This window comes from Onychostoma macrolepis, chromosome 15 (genome assembly GCF_012432095.1).
Source record: "Onychostoma macrolepis isolate SWU-2019 chromosome 15, ASM1243209v1, whole genome shotgun sequence".
NCBI lineage: Eukaryota > Metazoa > Chordata > Actinopteri > Cypriniformes > Cyprinidae > Onychostoma > Onychostoma macrolepis.
This window is the reverse complement of record NC_081169.1, coordinates 31,106,289-31,123,788: the sequence shown is the minus strand read 5'-3', so window position 1 is coordinate 31,123,788 and position 17,500 is coordinate 31,106,289. Positions and strand designations below refer to the sequence as shown.

At 41.7% G+C, this 17,500-nt stretch overlaps 3 protein-coding genes across 7 annotated transcripts in view; all 3 read right to left on the bottom strand.

The window, feature by feature from the left end:
* gap43 (growth associated protein 43) overlaps positions 1 to 2,575 on the bottom strand; it is a 9,556-nt gene extending 6,981 nt beyond the window's left edge. For 2 of the 5 annotated variants that reach the window (XM_058745336.1, XM_058745334.1), the window contains exon 1: positions 2,373 to 2,575. Coding sequence is in view for 1 of the 5 variants with exons in the window: in XM_058745334.1 (XP_058601317.1) it covers positions 2,373 to 2,402 (30 nt within the window). In the remaining 4 variants the exon portion in view is untranslated. Of the gene's footprint in view, positions 1 to 774; positions 1,173 to 1,864; positions 2,177 to 2,372 lie in introns of those variants that run through there. The other 3 variants (XM_058745337.1, XM_058745339.1, XM_058745338.1) reach the window with 3 other exon arrangements.
* A 2,789-nt stretch (positions 2,576 to 5,364) lies between these two features.
* Positions 5,365 to 11,774, bottom strand: mpzl3 (myelin protein zero-like 3). Its single transcript, XM_058745332.1, has 6 exons — positions 11,572 to 11,774; positions 10,173 to 10,342; positions 8,427 to 8,637; positions 7,188 to 7,350; positions 7,050 to 7,110; positions 5,365 to 6,175 (listed from the first exon to the last, which is right to left on the bottom strand). The coding sequence occupies exons 1-6, from the start codon at positions 11,627 to 11,629 to the stop codon at positions 6,110 to 6,112; spliced, it is 729 nt and encodes a 242-aa protein (XP_058601315.1). The 5' UTR covers positions 11,630 to 11,774; the 3' UTR covers positions 5,365 to 6,109.
* Positions 11,775 to 12,427: 653 nt separating this feature from the next.
* The window catches only part of LOC131520829 (myelin protein zero-like protein 2), a 9,472-nt gene continuing 4,399 nt past the window's right edge, over positions 12,428 to 17,500 (bottom strand). Inside the window, exons 3-4 of the mRNA XM_058745333.1 lie at positions 16,205 to 16,415; positions 12,428 to 13,759 (exon numbers count right to left, since the gene is read on the bottom strand). Coding sequence (XP_058601316.1) covers positions 13,596 to 13,759; positions 16,205 to 16,415 — 375 coding nt within the window. The 3' untranslated portion in view covers positions 12,428 to 13,595. The remainder of the gene's footprint in view (positions 13,760 to 16,204; positions 16,416 to 17,500) is intronic.

The window sequence follows — 17,500 nt, the reverse complement described above, 5'->3', positions numbered from 1 at the left end:
TGTGAGTGTGAGTGTGTGTGTGTGTGAGTGTGTAAGAGCACGAGTGTGTGTGTGTGTGTGTGTGTGTAAGAGCACGAGTGTGTGTGAGTGTGTAAGAGCACGAGTGTGTGTGTGTGTGTGTGTGTGTGTGTGTGTGTGTGTGTGTGTGAAAGAGCACGAGTGTGTGTGTGTGTGTGTGTGTGTGTGTGTGTGAAAGAGCACGAGTGTGTGTGTGTGTGTGTGTGTGTGTGTGTGTGTGTGTGTGTGTGTGTGTGTGTGTGTGTGTGTGTGTGAGTGTGAGTGTGTGTGTGTGAAAGAGCGTGAGTGCAGTGTGTGTGTGTGTGATGTCACTCAGTGTGAGTCATTCTCGTGAGTCACATTCACACCACAGATCATGACATCATCAGCTGATCTCTGAGGTGAAGCTCGTTAACGGCTCAATAAACATCAGAACGAAACTAACAATAGTCCGAGATCTTTTTTTTTTTTTTTTTAAAAAGCGATTAAAATGGAAAATCCATTTGAACAGAAGATCTTCAGAAGTGTTTGATGTGATTCAGTTTTTATGACAATGAACACGTTCCACCCTTAATAAATAATATTTCTGGCATCATTGTATATGATGCTTCTTGGCACTAAATGAAATATCAATGCAGAAACAGCTGTGAGTGTGTAAACTGATGGCAGTGTGGCAGATGCTGATGACCGGTCTCTTCGGTCAGGAAAAAGAGGGCGTGTCCAGTCCAGAAGATTGACATTATCTGAAGGACTCAATCAAGGCTGATCATAACTCACGTTTATGAGGCCTTGACCGAACGCCAGATCGTCACATCATTTAATCTGAGCTCCGCAGCAGCTGGGAACATAACTGGGTTTTGGTTGCTGGGTTCAAAGGTCACGCTAAAACAAATCCTAGAGCCTCTGAAGTGACCAGCGGCGTGTAAAACCACGACAGTGACCGAATCAGAACCCAGTGGCTTTCAGATCAGCTCCGAGAGACGAGCGAGACGCTCACACGCAGAATCTGGAGTCTTAAAAGGAAATATTTCAGATCAGATCACAGATGAGGATCTGAGCTCATCTGATTATGAGGAAACATTTGTACATGTTGAATGCATAAAACACGTGACTGTATGGAATGTGTTCTCAACAATCATAAGAAATATGAAATTATACAGGATACATCAGCACAGAGTCTTGCAGCATTTGTGGAAGGAGCCACACCTTAAATCCACCCGCCCCCACGACACACACACACACACACACACACACACTAACAAAACCCACGACACACACACACACACACACACACACACACACACACACACTAACAAAACCCACGACACACACACACACACACACACACACACACACACACACACTAACAAAACCCACGACACACACACACTAACAAAACCCAAGACACTCACAAAACCCAGGACACACTCACTCACAAAACCCAAGACACACACACACACACACACACACACACACACTAACAAAACCCCCGAGACACACACACTCACGACACACACACCACACTCACGCTCTTTCACTCACACACACACACACACACACACACACGAAACTCGAGACACGCCTGAAAATCTTTAGGACGCGATGATAATTCCCTGCACTGACGCACACTCATGAATATTCACGCGTCAGGTTCGCGGTCACTGTATTAAAATAAAGACCGGAGCCCCTTCTGCAGGAGGACCACACCCTTCCTTCATCTTCCTCCGTCTGCAGCGCTCTCTCTCTCTCTCTCTCTGTGGCACTTCTCTGTCTAGGCTCAGACGCTCCGCTGATCTTAACGCTCGCGTCCTGCTCGCGTCGCGTCGCGCTCAATGGGGCGTAAGAACAAAAGAGACGCGGAGCGCACCTGCGGGTTGCGCGAGTGCAGACAGTGAAGATGCTTAACGCACGGATTCCTCAAAAGCGGCGCGGATCCGTTTGAATCTTTAGAACACAAACCTCCCGTTCACACCGCCACCCGTCACTAAAGCCGCTGTATACCGGAGCCGTTCACCGGAGCCCCGCCCTGAGCGCAATCAAAGCTTCATTACACCCAACTCCCATCTCCAGAGAAATCATTATGATTCCTGTGAGACATTAATATAAGTGTGCTGATCTCCTCAGAGAGCCTCATCACTCACACACACACCACACCCTAAACTCCTCTCTCTCTCTCTCACACACACACACACACACACACACACACACACTCCAGCTCCACTACTTCACTCATATATAAAGAGCATCAGCCTCAGATACACCTGGCAGACAGGTACAGTCTGAACACTAATGAGTGCTGATACTGTGATCAAACAGCGGCAGCCTCCGTCATCTCAGCATACAGCGGTAAAAGAGTGAAGAATCCAGATATTTACCGGTTTAGTTCTCCTGATACAGCACAGCATAGTCGTATCCTTTCAGCGCCTCGCTCGGTTTCTTCCGTGTCTCTTCTCTCTCTCTCTGTTCTCTCACACACACCGGCTGTATCAACAGCTGATGACTCTGATGCTTAAACTCATCACAGTTGAGCCTCAGTCACACTGTCTGTCTGTCTGCGCTGCCACTGCCAACAATGAGAATAATCCCACCCTATAAACCCCCCCTCACACACACACGCGCGCGCGCACGCGCTGATGAACCCGTTGCGCCCGCAAGCACGCGCACACACATACACGCGCGCGCGCGCGGCCCCGCCCTGATCGCACTCAGAATGAATGACTGAATAGCTGAGGGTCCTGCTGCTGGAGGGCTAACAGAGCTGTGTGATAATAACATTATTAGGCTGCCTGTGCTTTCAGAGCACCGTTCGCATGGAAACAGCTCCGAATCGTGGCCCCGGGTGTGGATGGGCCCCTCTCGGGGGCTCCTTCTCTCCGGCTGACCAGCCGGTTCCTCCGGGACTCTTTCTGACCATCTCCATCAGAGCTGCACGTTAAAATATCTTCTTCTTGTTCTTCTGCGTCTGTGAAGGTCAAACCACCCACATGTTCAAACACTGCGCTTTCCCTCACAGCAACATCTCTGAAACACACACACACACACATAAATCACATTTATTTATATAGCGCTTCACACTGAATTGTTTCAAAGCAGCTTCACAGCATTAAACAGAGGAATAGTGTTGTAAATGCAACAATTATAGAAGAGAGAAATTCTCATTAGCGGAGAAATCAATGGCAGAATCGATCAGGAACGTTCGGTGTCGTCTGATTCACGGCGATTCTTCGTTTGGTTTCACTGCTGTATTCCTGCATGAGGTCTCCACGTGCGTCTAAAGAGACATTCTGGTCACTTAAGGATCTGGCACAAACTGACATCAGTACAAGAGGTCAGAGGTCACAGGTCAGCATCCTGAAGAATCATTCCAAACCACTCTGACTCTCCATCTTCTGTGGAACACGAACGCAGGTATTCTGAGAGCAGTCTCAGTGTTTTGTCCATGCACTGATAGTCAGTGGGGTCCGATGTTGCTTGGTTCCCAGTGTTCAAAAACATCCTTTGTGTTCCGCTGAAGAAAGAAGCCGCTTGACTCAGATATCCGTCAAAATAAAGTTTCAAATCCGTGAGAAAATAACACAGTGATGTATAGCTAAATATGATAAAGCCAACATATGTGGCATAATTGCTGATGGATCTCGGGGTGGAGCAGGAACGGTTTACAGTAAGAAACCAAGAGTGTCATTACTGGAGCTGCAGGCGTGACCCGTGTGCTTCTGATGGAGATGCTCTCATGAAAATGCATATTAATGGTACGATTTTTGGTGGGGTTTGTTTTTGTATTTTGTACACATTTATACAAAGAAACTAGTGTGCATATGATATGCATGTGTTTGACATGCATATAATACATAGTTTTTGCATGCATATGATACGCATTTTGGCATACATATAATACACACCTAACCCACACCCCTAAAACTAACCATTGCGAATCATATGCATGCCAAAGTCAATTTCTGCATATAAACAGTGCACCAAATAGAAAGATAAAAGCATGCCATTGAACCACACTTTCATGAGATCGGGTTATTCTGATGACATGAATAATACTGCCTCCCATCATCTTCTGCTCTCGAAAGACAGCCGGACTCAGAGTTCAGCACGAGCGGTCAGTCGCTCTTCTACTCAACATCCACTTCACAGTCACACACTCTTTCTCTGTTTGAGCCCCCCCGCTGAGGAAAGACCTGGAAACCTGTCTGGACATCAAACAGAAACAGACAACAGCAACGGCAGAGATTTAGCCTTTGAAACTCTTCCAGCGCAGCAATCACAGTCGAGTCAAACGGAAGAGTCTCGTTCTGTTCGGATGTGAGATGAAGCTCCTGCGGTTTCCTACATGAGAGAAGAGCATGGGTTAGTTTAGGAGAGAAAACACTCATGTATCACAGTCACAAATCTAATAATCCATAGCAAAGACTACGTACATGACATTATTGCAGCATTGCTTACACAGGCAGCAGCTCCAATGACTTTACAATGAAAAGCGACTGTGAAATGAAAACATATGTAAAACATTGAATATAAACACACGACAGAGCATGTGTGTGTCCTCGTGGATATTCATGAGCAGTGTGTGACGTGATGATCTGTGTGCGGTCAGATTTGTGTGTGTTTGATGGTGTTTGTGCTGCAGGTGTAACAGTGTCTCAGTAATCAGTGCGACGGATGGTGAAAGATTCTTTCCTCTGAGACTGTAGTGCATTTGCATTTTGCTGATTCGGATCTTGTGTGTGTGTGTGTGTGTGTGTGTGTGTGTGGATACCTTCAGTCTGCATCAGACACCCTAAACGAACTGCACCTCCACCCCCGATCAGGCCGGCAACTGTTGCCAAGGCAACCACACAGAAACGGCATCCTCTGACTCCAGCTGACGGAGAAACTCCATCCATCTCTCCCTCTAATGTGTGTGTGTGTGTGTGTGTTCACAAGACCCCACGGACGCCGCTGATGCTCCGTCTCCATGGCAACAGGCCAGAGCGACATCCAGAGCGGATGACTAACACACACACACACACACACACACACAGGGCTGTAAGATATTTGTCAAAGCATCAAAAAACCTCCTCAGAACGGCTTCACATCCACTGAAGATCCCAGAGGATCATGATGTTGTTCAGGAAAATGTCTTGAGAAGAATCATAACTAATAATGAACCAATCGCATTCATTCAAGACTTCAGCCAATGAAAATAAACCATTAGCAGCATTCCTTTGATTGTCGTCATATTTCATGTGAACGGAAAAAGCAAAAAGATGGCAATAAATGATGCGAGTGACATGACTATAACATTCATCTCAAAACACACAAAATGAGCTCACGCTCCCTCTACACAAAAACTATGGATGGAGATTGAGGAGATCAGACTTTCATTTAAATGCTCTTTATTTATATTTTGTTCAGTTTGTTAATACTACAATATATTTGACCTTAAACATTAGAAAAAACATCCGTACAAGCACAACAACTCAACCCTGTTTGGCAACTTACAGACATCTGCATTTAGAGCTATTATAGAGAATCATCCTGCTGCTGTACAGCGCATGGAAATGAATGACGTTGATCATATTTCAGCATTAACTGAAAGCTTTCTGGTTAATTAAACAGCTGAAATCAGCAGCGTCACCGTCAGTAATAAAGCCTCCAACTGGAATGAAGAAAATCCCAGAGGAAGCAAACGGAGACGGACTTCAGAGGCTAATGCTGCTCTATGATGGTTGTTACATGAGACACAGATCAAAGATAATGTAGAAATTCATAATGTTAAAGTTATATTTCATCTTTATCTAAAATACAGGATCTGTACAAAGATCTTCATCAGAGTAACAACCAGAGACACATGCGGGACCTCAGCCAATCAGAACGCCCGAATCTCTCCAGAGAGTGATCATGTGACCGTCTGAGGAGACGCTGTATGCAGATTCACTGATGTCCAATCAGATCGTCTTCTGGCTGGTTGCCACTCCGCTTTATAGCCATTTAATTCATAGATTACAGTAACAGTCCATCATTTTCTATCATAAATAATCAAAATTACCCACTCGAACAATCTTTAGCAAACTTTATCCATACACACTCTCTCACACACACACACACACACACTCAGGAGTTGTTAGTTGGTGTAGGTGTGTTCATGCTGTTTTTCATGCATCATGTAGTCGTCCTCATATTCAAAATCCTGAAATAAACACCACAGTCAGTTCATTTCTATAGTGCTTTATACAGATGATTTAAAAGCAGCTTCACTAAAATAAAGAGGAAAATAACATTGTTAATGTTGCAAAATTCATAACTTATGAAACTAACGTAGTTTCAGCTGTAAAGCAGCTCTACAGAAGACAACAGTGCACAAAACAGTCAGTTCCAGAAGTAAAAACTCCATTATTTTTCTCTACGGGGAAGCTGATTTTGAACAATAATAATAATCTTTACAGACAGACCTGTTGTGAGAGTCAATGAGGCTGTTAATCAATTCTGTACGCTTCTATTGAACCCATCTGTTTGCGTTAATTCAACTTTATTTTTTAAATATTCCTGTTTAATAACAGAATTCATGGTGAAAAACTACATTTCCCATGATTCCCACAAGCTCCGCCCACACCCACAAATTAATCACGCCTCTCTCAAATTCCTTAAATATTTGTGTATATATATGCATACTTGGCATTTTACTTTAGTTCTCTGTTGTTTTTAATCCAATGCTGTCTTTGGCAATGCTTCACTGGGTTGTAGTTCTCTCCCTCACTAAAGCTGTTAAGTTCACAATCGAGCATCTTTTTATTGATTTTCATTTACTTTTTGCTTCAAATCAAAGTTTGTAACGTTGCGATTCTCCTCGTGTCTGGTTGGTTTGATTCGTGGCTTATAACGCTTTAATGAAGACTTTTTTTTAAAATCCCAATGAGAAAAATGAATGGGAAAAATACTTCCAGAACCAGTGCTGCATGTCATAATTCAGCTCAAATCAGTTCAGCGTTGATTCAAATCAGTTATGAATCAGTTTAAAGTCTAAATAAACTCTCCCAACACATAAACCAACACAGACGGTTTACCTTTAAGTAGCAGCAGCGCAGGGTGCGTTTCTGCTGCGTCTGTCCGTAGAAATCCTCATCACTGTGAACAGACACACAATCATCACTCACATCTAACATCGCTCTGAACCGCTGGATTCCTGCACATCAGTTTCTTACCCAGTGACCTCCTCGATGGGCGAGTGATGGGTGGCGGAGCTCTTCTCTGACACGGACCAGCACGGACACAGGATTCGACCCAGCAGCACCAGCGTGATGATTCCTGACGGAACCAGAACAAACACCAGCAGCACGCCGACGTCCGTGAACATCAGCGACAGCCCTGACAGACACACAGACGGCGTCAGAACTGAAGCAGTAGAACTGTGATTATACTGAGTCTGCGTGAATCTCACGAGGAAACGTCTTTTATGATAAAAAAATACTACTTTTTATTTTGGAAGCACTGTGTCATTATATTCATGACACCCTTTATTTATATAGCGCTTTACAAAACATTAATTGTTAAAGATGCATAGTTCAGAGTTTGTTTCTTCATGGGAACAGATTTGTTGAAATTTAGCATTACGTCATTTGTGAAGCCAAAAGCTGTTTGTAAGATAAAGTCCATAATAACGCTTCCTCCAGTGAAAAAGTCCATCTCCCGTTGTCTCTCACATCAAAATCTAGCCACATATTTGTTTAGATGAGATCTAAATGAATCAGACGAGTCCTCTGCACAATCTGACTTTGCTGCAGCCTAGAATTAAACTGCTGGTCTCGTCTGGCCAGAGAACGACACACTATTTCACACGTTTAATACTGTAAAGCTGCTTTGACACAATTTGCATTGTAAAAAGCGCTATATAAATAATGGTGACTTGACTTTAGAGCTGTTTTGGACAGTTTTAGCTGCTTGATCTGCAGATTTCTCTCCTGATTCAGACCAGAACACTTTTTCACTGGAGGAAGCGTTATTATGGATTATAGACTCGTATTTTAGTCAAAAAATGCTGGATTAGTTTGAGCTTTTGTCTTCTCCAGATGTTAACTGATGGACTGGAGTGCTGTGGATTATTGTGACGTTTTTATCAGACTCTCATTCTGACGGCACCCATTCACTGCAGAGCATCCATTGCTGAGACACTGATGCAGAGACACATTTCTACAAACCTGATGAAGAAACACACTCCTCCTGATCTCAGATGAACTGAGCGTGAACACATTTTCATTATTGGCTGAACTATTCCTTTAAAGCAGCTTCACATGAATAAACAGGAAAATTATTCAGTTCAGTTTAGTTCAAATGCTTAATTCTTAAGAAAACAGCCACAATGCTAAATGCCCAGAAACAGGCAGATTCGGGGGTGAAACGAGACCTGTGCGTGTTCATGAGCTCGTATCAGGCGTGTCGCTCACTCTTTGGTGTGACCGTGAGGGCGGTCTGGGCCGGCTGTCCGTGGACGTCGGGAGGGTTGTGTACGGAGCAGCTGTACGTGCCGTTATCAGTGAGCGAGGCGTTTAGAAGCTGGATCGATGCGTCGCCCCGCGACGGGCTGCCGACCCACTTCACACGACCCTTAAAATAATCCTCCTCCGGCAGGTACGCTTGAGACAAGAAGTGAAAGATCTGCAGAGAAACAGAACATGGACTCAAAACCAACTTTTTTTTTCATATTCTGCAGATGAACCTGTTACGAACCCTGCAGTGCAGATGAGAGACAGACGATTCGCTGTGAAGCGTGATCAGAACCAGCAAATCACTGCCAGACAGTAATGCATTCTCTCTAAACACCTAAATTAAATACTAGAATACATATGTGTCCCTGGAGCATTTTTTTGCACCCAGATTTTCAATTAGTTGCATCTCAGCCAAATATTGGCCAACAAACCATACATCAATGGAGAGATTATTTATCCAGCTTATACAGATGATGTATAAATCTCAATTTCACAAATGAGAAGACGTGAAACATCAAGAGAATTAAAAACTCATAGATGTGAACATCGCAGCGCTGTAAGACGTGAGGACATGAGCCAGTAACACAACACTTTAAAGAATATTCACATTCTATTTGTGAGTTTTTTTTACTTTGGAAGTTCCTTCAGTAGGTCAGGGAGGTGATATTGTTGTGAAACGTAAATCTAGGGAGATGTTTTGGATTTTTAATTTAGATACACTATTTCCCAGAGATCTCAATCAAGAAATTGATTATGGTATGTTTGGGTAACACTTTATTTCAAGGTGTCATAATGCAGAGTAATTACCTAAGTACTTAGTAGTAGCCGTTGTACTTGCATGAAATGAAATGTACCATGTAACTAAGTTATGAAACAGCCTGTAATTACAGTTTGTAATGATGTAGATGTAATAAGCTGCTCCTGTTACACATGTAGCAGACCGAGTCTGTTACACAGCTACTTGTACACTTAAGTACAATCTTCATACACTTTATTTTAAGTAGCTTATGTCTGTGTACTTACATTTATAATCACATTGTATAAAGTCACATATGTAACAATCTTTTGGTTACATAAGTAGCTGTGTAACAGACTCGGTCTGCTACATGTGTAACAGGAGCAGCTTATTACATCTACATCATTACAAACTGTAATTACAGGCTGTTTCATAACTTAGTTACATGGTACATTTCATTTCATGCAAGTACAACGGCTACTACTAAGTACTTAGGTAATTACTCTGCATTATGACACCTTGAAATAAAGTGTTACCGTATGTTTTACTGATTCTGTTTTTCCCTCCTTAAACGTGTTTGGAAGCCACTCCACTCCTCACTCCTTTGGTACTGCTGTTCTTGATGTCTGATGAAGGCCTTGATAACGGCCGAAACGTCATTTTAATTAATAAAGTTGACCTCTTCAAGAGTGAGTGCTGCACCTTTTCACAAAATTCACAAGGACTTCAGTGAATGAAAGCATCTGAACGAACCGATTCTGACAGATCGGCTGTAAAGCTCGCTTACACCAAACCACCCTGAGAACAGCTGAAACACCTGCACAGCCTCATCGAACACATCGCCGTCTGCTGCATCCAACACAGCTTCACGAACTTCACCACAGAACACACATCCTGGTCATGTGACTTCCTGAGTGACCCCTGAGTGCTCAATCTGACCGGTGATTCCTGCATGAAGATCTACTCACTGTTTTGGCAGGACCGCCGCTGTCGGGTCTGAAGGTCCAGTCGATGGACATGAGGCTGGTGATCCTGCTGGAGGAGGTGAAGGAGCAGGTCAGGGTCACAGTGCCTCCTCTGACCACACTGACCTCTGCTGGAGCCACGACTGAGATACAACACACGCTCCTCAGCAGCACTGACACACAGAGACATCAGTGAGACGGGTGTTCGCACACACACACACACACACACGCACACGCACACACACACACACACACACACACACACACACACACACACACACACTCATTGCACATGTTGTTGCATCATTCACTCAGTGCAGTACATTAGTGTATACTGTTATGTTGTAAATAGTGCAGCGGATGAAGCAGATATCTGTCATATCTGATGTTCAGTTCCTCAGAACAATAAAAATCATAAACTGCAAATTCAGCTCTGATATCATATCAAACACTGGAGCTGTTAATGAGTGAACAGTTAATTCACAGTTCATTAGACTGAGTAGACTCAGTTACGTAACAGAAGCCAGCTGCATAAACACATCCAGTATGTTGGGACTGTCTACTCTGATCAACTAGCAGCTAGCCAAGGAATAATCAGTTATACTTTTTAAATTCAAATTAGACCAATCCATATATTTATGCAAGAAAAGTTACGACCAGAAAAAAATGCATTACTAACTTAAGTGATTTATGCATCTGGGCAGGACAGTGTGACCATAACCTGTGTCCAGAAACACTGATGACTGAAGATCCAGTAAATAAAGCAGCATCAGTTTGTGTAAGAGTTTGAGATCAGCTGATGACGTCACTTCTGGGACGAGCCGCGATCTCAGAGCGTGACGTCACGCGCCTGCTCAAGTCTCACGTCATCTAAACCTAAATCTGAAGTCTTTTGATTCATAATATGACCTTCAGTATCATGACATTCTGCGTAAAACCTAGTGATGCTCAAATAGCTGTCACACACACACACACACACACACACACACACACACACGACAGATAAAGCCAGTGTGATTTTAAAAACATATCATATGTACTCTCTTACAAACAGCTAGATATTTTCTAGTCCTTCCTTTTTATTTAATATTGATGGAGCCAAAGTAATGCTAAAAGTCAGTTCTGATTAAAAGCAACGACAGCAGTGTCATTTAACTGAACTGCGGAGTTCAGCATCTGTAGATCGGAGTTATGGATATTTACACACGGCAGATGATTGACAGCTCTTGAGCTCGTGAGTCTTTTCACACAAACAGAAAGCAAAACAAACTCAACGCATCTCAAACGACACCAAGTTACCTATTTACAGTCTTTTAGAAGCGATAAACCTCTCAAACCCGGTCATCAAAGTTCTTGTTTATTCCGTTTCAAAACCGAGCGAATCAAAACACCCAGAACTTACCGAAACCGACGAAAACACACGATAAAACTCCTCTAGACGAGCTTCTGTTCACATCCATGACAAATAACAGCACATATATGATCGCATGCGAGTGAATATGAGCAGATATTAGTCGCGTTTATGTCGCTGGTTTGTATTTGTCCTCCATGTTTGAGTCTTTGATACCTGCCCAACAGGTGAGACCGGAAGTGACGCTTCAGACTCCAAAAACAGCCCAGAATCACTATTACCGTCCCAAAACCAACAAATAACCCCTCAAAACTCACTATAAACACTTTAAACCCAAGGAATGTGTTACTTTGCAGTTTATATTAATACATCAGTTATGATGTCAGTGTTATAAACTCTGAAAGGTTGTATGTCAGATTCTATTTTCATTAAATCTATTGTATTGAATGGCAGCTATTTGAGATAAAACAAAAGTTCTCAGAAATTAATTCTGAAAGCTTCACATGTGCTCATGAGCTCCTGGCTCTTGTGATGTTGGTTATTCTGAGATGATGGTTGGTATGTTTCCTGCTAAGCAGAAATGAGTTTAATGAAAAGAAATGAAATAAGATTAATTTCTGTTATAGTTAATAACCAAAAACCTAGAGTCGGTCACGTGACAGCAGCGGCGCTCTGAACACTAGAGGGCGCGAGACTCCAGACTGAACATACATCTCTCTGCGTGTGTGTGTGTGTGTGTGTGTGTGTGCTTGAGCAGAACATACGCGATTGAGTGTCTGTGCAAAGGAGAAAGGTCCGAAAGAACGTTATCAGTCGATGTGTTCAAATACACACACACACACACACACGCATCGGATTTAGACAGATTTTCGAGAAATGAAACATGGTAAATGTTTTAAATGCTGTTTATTTGAACGTTTACATCTGTCGCACCCTGTAAAATATATCTCTGTTTAACAGAAATGCAAATAAGACGAGATAATACAATAAAATACATTTTTTTAAAGATTCGGCAGCATTTAAAAATAATATCTAAGCTTCATGTTTACTTTTTCATTAATGCATGAAAGTTTTTAATGCCCAGTGCTAAACTATTGCATCACATAAAATTCAGTAAAAATCTCCTCAACATTATTTGAAAATGATATATTTAGTAAATTGTGTGTAATAAAAAACAAGTTTTAATAATAATCACTCTTGAAAGTAATGAGTATTAATAAAATGCATTACAGTAAACTGATAGCACACATACATCACGGAGACGTCTGCATTTACATCTGCAAGACGTATTTTTTAGAGTGTTTGCTCATCTGCAATACATCTATAGGATGTCTCCTATCAGATGTCAAATAGATGTCTATTAGATGTCTTTAAGATGTTTATGATTTAGATTGTATGTAAAACTGACATCTTACAGACGTCTGTCAGATGTTTGTACACAGCAGATGCTTTCCAGATCAAGTGATCTTTAACAGACATACTGCAGACGTACGTGCGCTATCTGAGTGAGTGAATGAGCATATATTCATATTTAATGCAATATATATATAGTTTCTTTTGGATTAAATATGATGTGAACATGTTTTCATGAGTTTCACCCACTGATCATCCATTGACAAACCTGTCAGTCGATTGTGGTACTGAGGTATGGAGGTAATATTACTGTTAATCATCAAGCAGTTATTGGCCGATGGGTAATATTATCAGATTAATGGTTCTGGTTGATATAAAACCACATCAAACCACAGCCACTGCAGTGCCTTCATTCATTCATACCTGCACTTCATCATCATCATCATCATCATGTGCAATAGCAGTGTAAAATGAAGTGAAGAGAGCTACAGGACAGCGAATAGATAGAGATATAACCATAGCAACCAAGGTCTGCCGGTTACCAGGTAGAGCCTGAAGCTTGATGAACAGCAGGACTAACGAGATGAAGGCACATCAACTCCAGAAAACTACCAAAATCACATCAACCTGTTTGATTAGTAGCTGTGCGATTGCTGACAGTCTTGCTGGAGTGTGTGTGTGTGTGTGAGCGTGTTATAGTGTGTGTGTGTGAGATCAGGTTCTCAGCAGCTGAGGTCGTGCTCGTGTTGGAGGACGCTGTGGTTTGGCTCTGGGTTTCTCCGTCTGTGACAGCGGCGCAGCGACGCGACGATCATCACCAGCAGCAGAATCAGCAGAATGGCGCCTCCGATGGACACACAGAGAATCAGGATCTCAGAGAGCGAGGCTGGAATCACACGGAGATCATGTGAGCGACAGACTCTCAGACCGAACCATCGTCAGCTTTCGAAACTTTGAACCAACTGCTTTGCAAAACGATTCACTGTTTCGAAGCCACACGCTGCTCAGAACCTTGCTAAACAGTCTAACATGCATAAAAACAGCTTGCACAAACCAATTGCAAATGCTTTAATGAATGTGTCATCTATTTAAGGCAATAAATAAATCATCTACATTTGCATTTAGTCATTTAGCAGAAGCTTTTATCCAAAGCCACTTACAAATGAGGACAAAAGAAGCAATCAGAATCAGCAAAAGAGCAATAATATACAAGTGCTATAACAAGTCTCAGTTAGCTTAATGCAGTACACGTTGCAATAAATAAATAAATACAATCAATAAAAAGAAAACAGATAGAATAGAAAAAGAATAGAGTAAGCTAGTGTTAGAAGCCTTTTTTGCTTTTGTTGATTGTATAATAAATAAAAAGAAAACAAATAGATAGAATACAAAAATATTAGAAAAGTAAGTGTTTTTAAAGAAAACAAGCAGTTAGTAAATGAATAGATTGCAAGTCTAAAAAGGACAAGTTTTTTTTTTAAAGAATAGAATTAGAATAGAGAGTGCTAGAGTTAGAGGGTCAACTGAAGATGGAAGAGGTGTGTTTTTAGCCGATTCTTGAAGATGCTTAAGGACTCAGCTGCTGGGATTGAGTCGGGCAGGAGGAACAGTTCATGTAAAAGTCTGTGAAAGTGATTTTGTGTCTCTTTGGGATGAACAATACTGTGCCGTTCACTTGCAGAACACAAGCTTCTAGAGGCACATAACTCTGAAGTAATGAATTTGTAAAGGGGTGCAGAGCCAGAGGTGCTTTTGTTGGCAAACATCAATGCCTTGAATTTTATGTGAGCAGCTATTGGTAGCCAGTGCAAACTGATAAACAGAGGTGTGACGTGGATTCTTTTCGGCTCATTAAAAATTAATCTTGCTGCTGCGTTCTGGATTCATTGTAAAGGTTTGATAGAACTGTCTGGAGGACCCGCCAAGAGAACATTGCAATAGTCAAGCCTGGACAGAACAAGAGCTTGAACAAGGAGTTGTGAAGCATGTTCTGAATGAAAGGGCCTGATCTTCTTGATGTTGTATAAAGCAAATCTGCAGGACCGGGCAGTTTTAGCAATGTGGTCTGAGAAAGTGAGCTGATCATCAATCATAACTCCAAGGTTTCTGGCTGTTTTTGAAGGAGTTATGGTTGATGTGCCTAACTGGATGGTGAAATTGTGATGAAACGATGGGTTTGATGGAACCACAAGCAGCTCTGTCTTAGCAAGCTTGAGTTAAAGGTGATGGTCCTTCATCCAGCAAGAAATGTCTGTTAGACAAGCTGAGATGCGAGCAGCTATCGTCGGATCATCAGGATGGAATGAGAGGTAGAGTTGAGTGTCATCAGCATAGCAGTGATATGAAAAGCCATGTTTCTGAATGACAGAACCTAATGATGACATGTCGACAGAGAAGAGAAGTGGTCCAAGAACTGAGCCCTGAGGCACACCAGTAGCTAGATGTTGTGAATCTAAGATCTAAGAGCATTAAATAACGTGTCTGTATAATATGTGTTAAATATAGGGCTTTGTTTGTTTTATGACCTCATGCCAATAAGAGACTATAACTACAATTCTTCCTTTTGAGTCAGGGTTTCTGCAGGTTTGATGAAGGTCAATTTAACACTTTAAGACCAAGAAAAGTAAACTGAAAGAGAAATTGAAGGGCACAATTCATCAATATGTTCTCTAAATATAAAAGTCTTGTACAAGCAATACTTTAAAGCTTAATAATTAAATTGGAAACCGCTCCTGGGGGGGGGGGGGTTGCTTTGCAATTCGGACTCTGTTTGCACCTCTCTTGGACTATTGCTCGTGTACCTGGATTATCTCTCTCCCTTACCCTGTTGGATTCTGTTCACCGATCGAAAACCCACGCTTGCCCTAGGATTACTCTTTGTCTTGCCTGTGTTGTACCTGTTTGCCATTGCATGAACCTTGCTTGTTTTGTGACCACGTCCCTGTATAAAAGCCTTGCAAATGGATCCGCACGCCTCTCGTCTCGTCGGCTCCGTAACAGAATGCAACATTTAATGCAATGACTTCAGACTCTGTCCTCTGATTTAAGGCCCTAATTTGTGGAAATGTGACTTTTTAATAGAAACCTTGTTTATTAAACATTTATTATACAAATGTGTAATTAATATGTCCGCACGTCTATCAAATTTATCAGAAATCAACTAAAATCCATATAGACACTGGTTTAAGGCTTCACAGAGACCAGCAGCAAACCACTGAAATATTGAACCGTTCCAAATCAGTTATGATGTAAAGCGTAGTTTACTGAAACCGTGCGACTCTGGCCGTTTGATATGTGCTCTCAATGATTCTGAAGCTTCACTAACGCTCACCTGTGCTGACGACCTGCAGCCGCACCTCACCCACGTTCCCGTGAACGTCCGGCGGGTTCTTCACCTCACAGCTGAACGTCCCGTTAAACGAGAACGGCACTCTGCGCAGAACCACAGACGCATCACGGCCGCTGATGTCTCCAGCCCAGTCCACCTTCTTCCTAAAGCGGCCCTCCGAAGGAGGAAACTGCTTCTCGCGATAATAAAACACCTAAGCAGAGAGAGAGAGAGAGAGAGAGAGACGGTCAGAACGAGCCACAGGAAACACACACACACACACTTGTGGTTTACGGGGACTCTCCATAGGCGTAATGGTTTTTATACTGTACTTACTGTATGTGCTATTGTCCTACACCTAAACCTACCCCTTACAGGAAACAATTTTTGAATTTCATAAAACACAATTTAGTATGTTTTTTAACCCTTTTGGTTTACTTTTAAATTTAAATTAAATTTAATTGAATGTTCTCATGATTGTTTACGATATGTGACCCTGCAGCACTAAAGCAGTCATAAGCAGCACAGCTATATTTGTAGCAATAGCCAACAATACATTGTATGAGTCAAAATTATACATTTTCTTTTATGCCAAAAATCATTAGGATATTAAGTAAAGATCATGTTCCATTAAATTATTTTGTAAATTTCCTACCGTAAATATATCAAAATTAATTTTTGATTAGTAATATGCATTGCTAAGAACTTCATTTGAACAACTTTAAAGGTGATTTTCTCAATATTTCGATTTTTTTGCACCCTCAGATTCCAGATTTTCAGATAGTTGTATCTCAGACAAATATTGTCCAACAAACCATACATCAATTATTCAGCTTTCAGATGATGCTTAAATCTCAATTTCACAAAACTGACTGGTTTTGTGGTTCAGGGTCATATATGAATATAAAAACAATGAGGCAATAATGATTGGTTAATTAATACTTATATGGTGCCATCGAATAACACTGTTAAAATACATAATGTAGGCTAATACAAAATAAACAATTTATGTACATTACATGTTATTACAAAAGCCTGCAACGGGAGCCAAAGGCCTTGCTGCTGTTACACTTACAGGACGATCATATCCTTGTTTAACAGGCTATTGACCAAAACTTTCATTCAAATATCCACTTAATCTTTATTTTTTTGGCCACCTTTTTGCTATAGATGACACAGCCTCTATAATTTCATCAACAAAAAACATGTGGACATCACAACCCTTACAAAAATTAACCATGGTTTAATCGTAGTAAGACCAAATGAAATTTCTATGCGTGTTAAAAAATGTAAAAGACT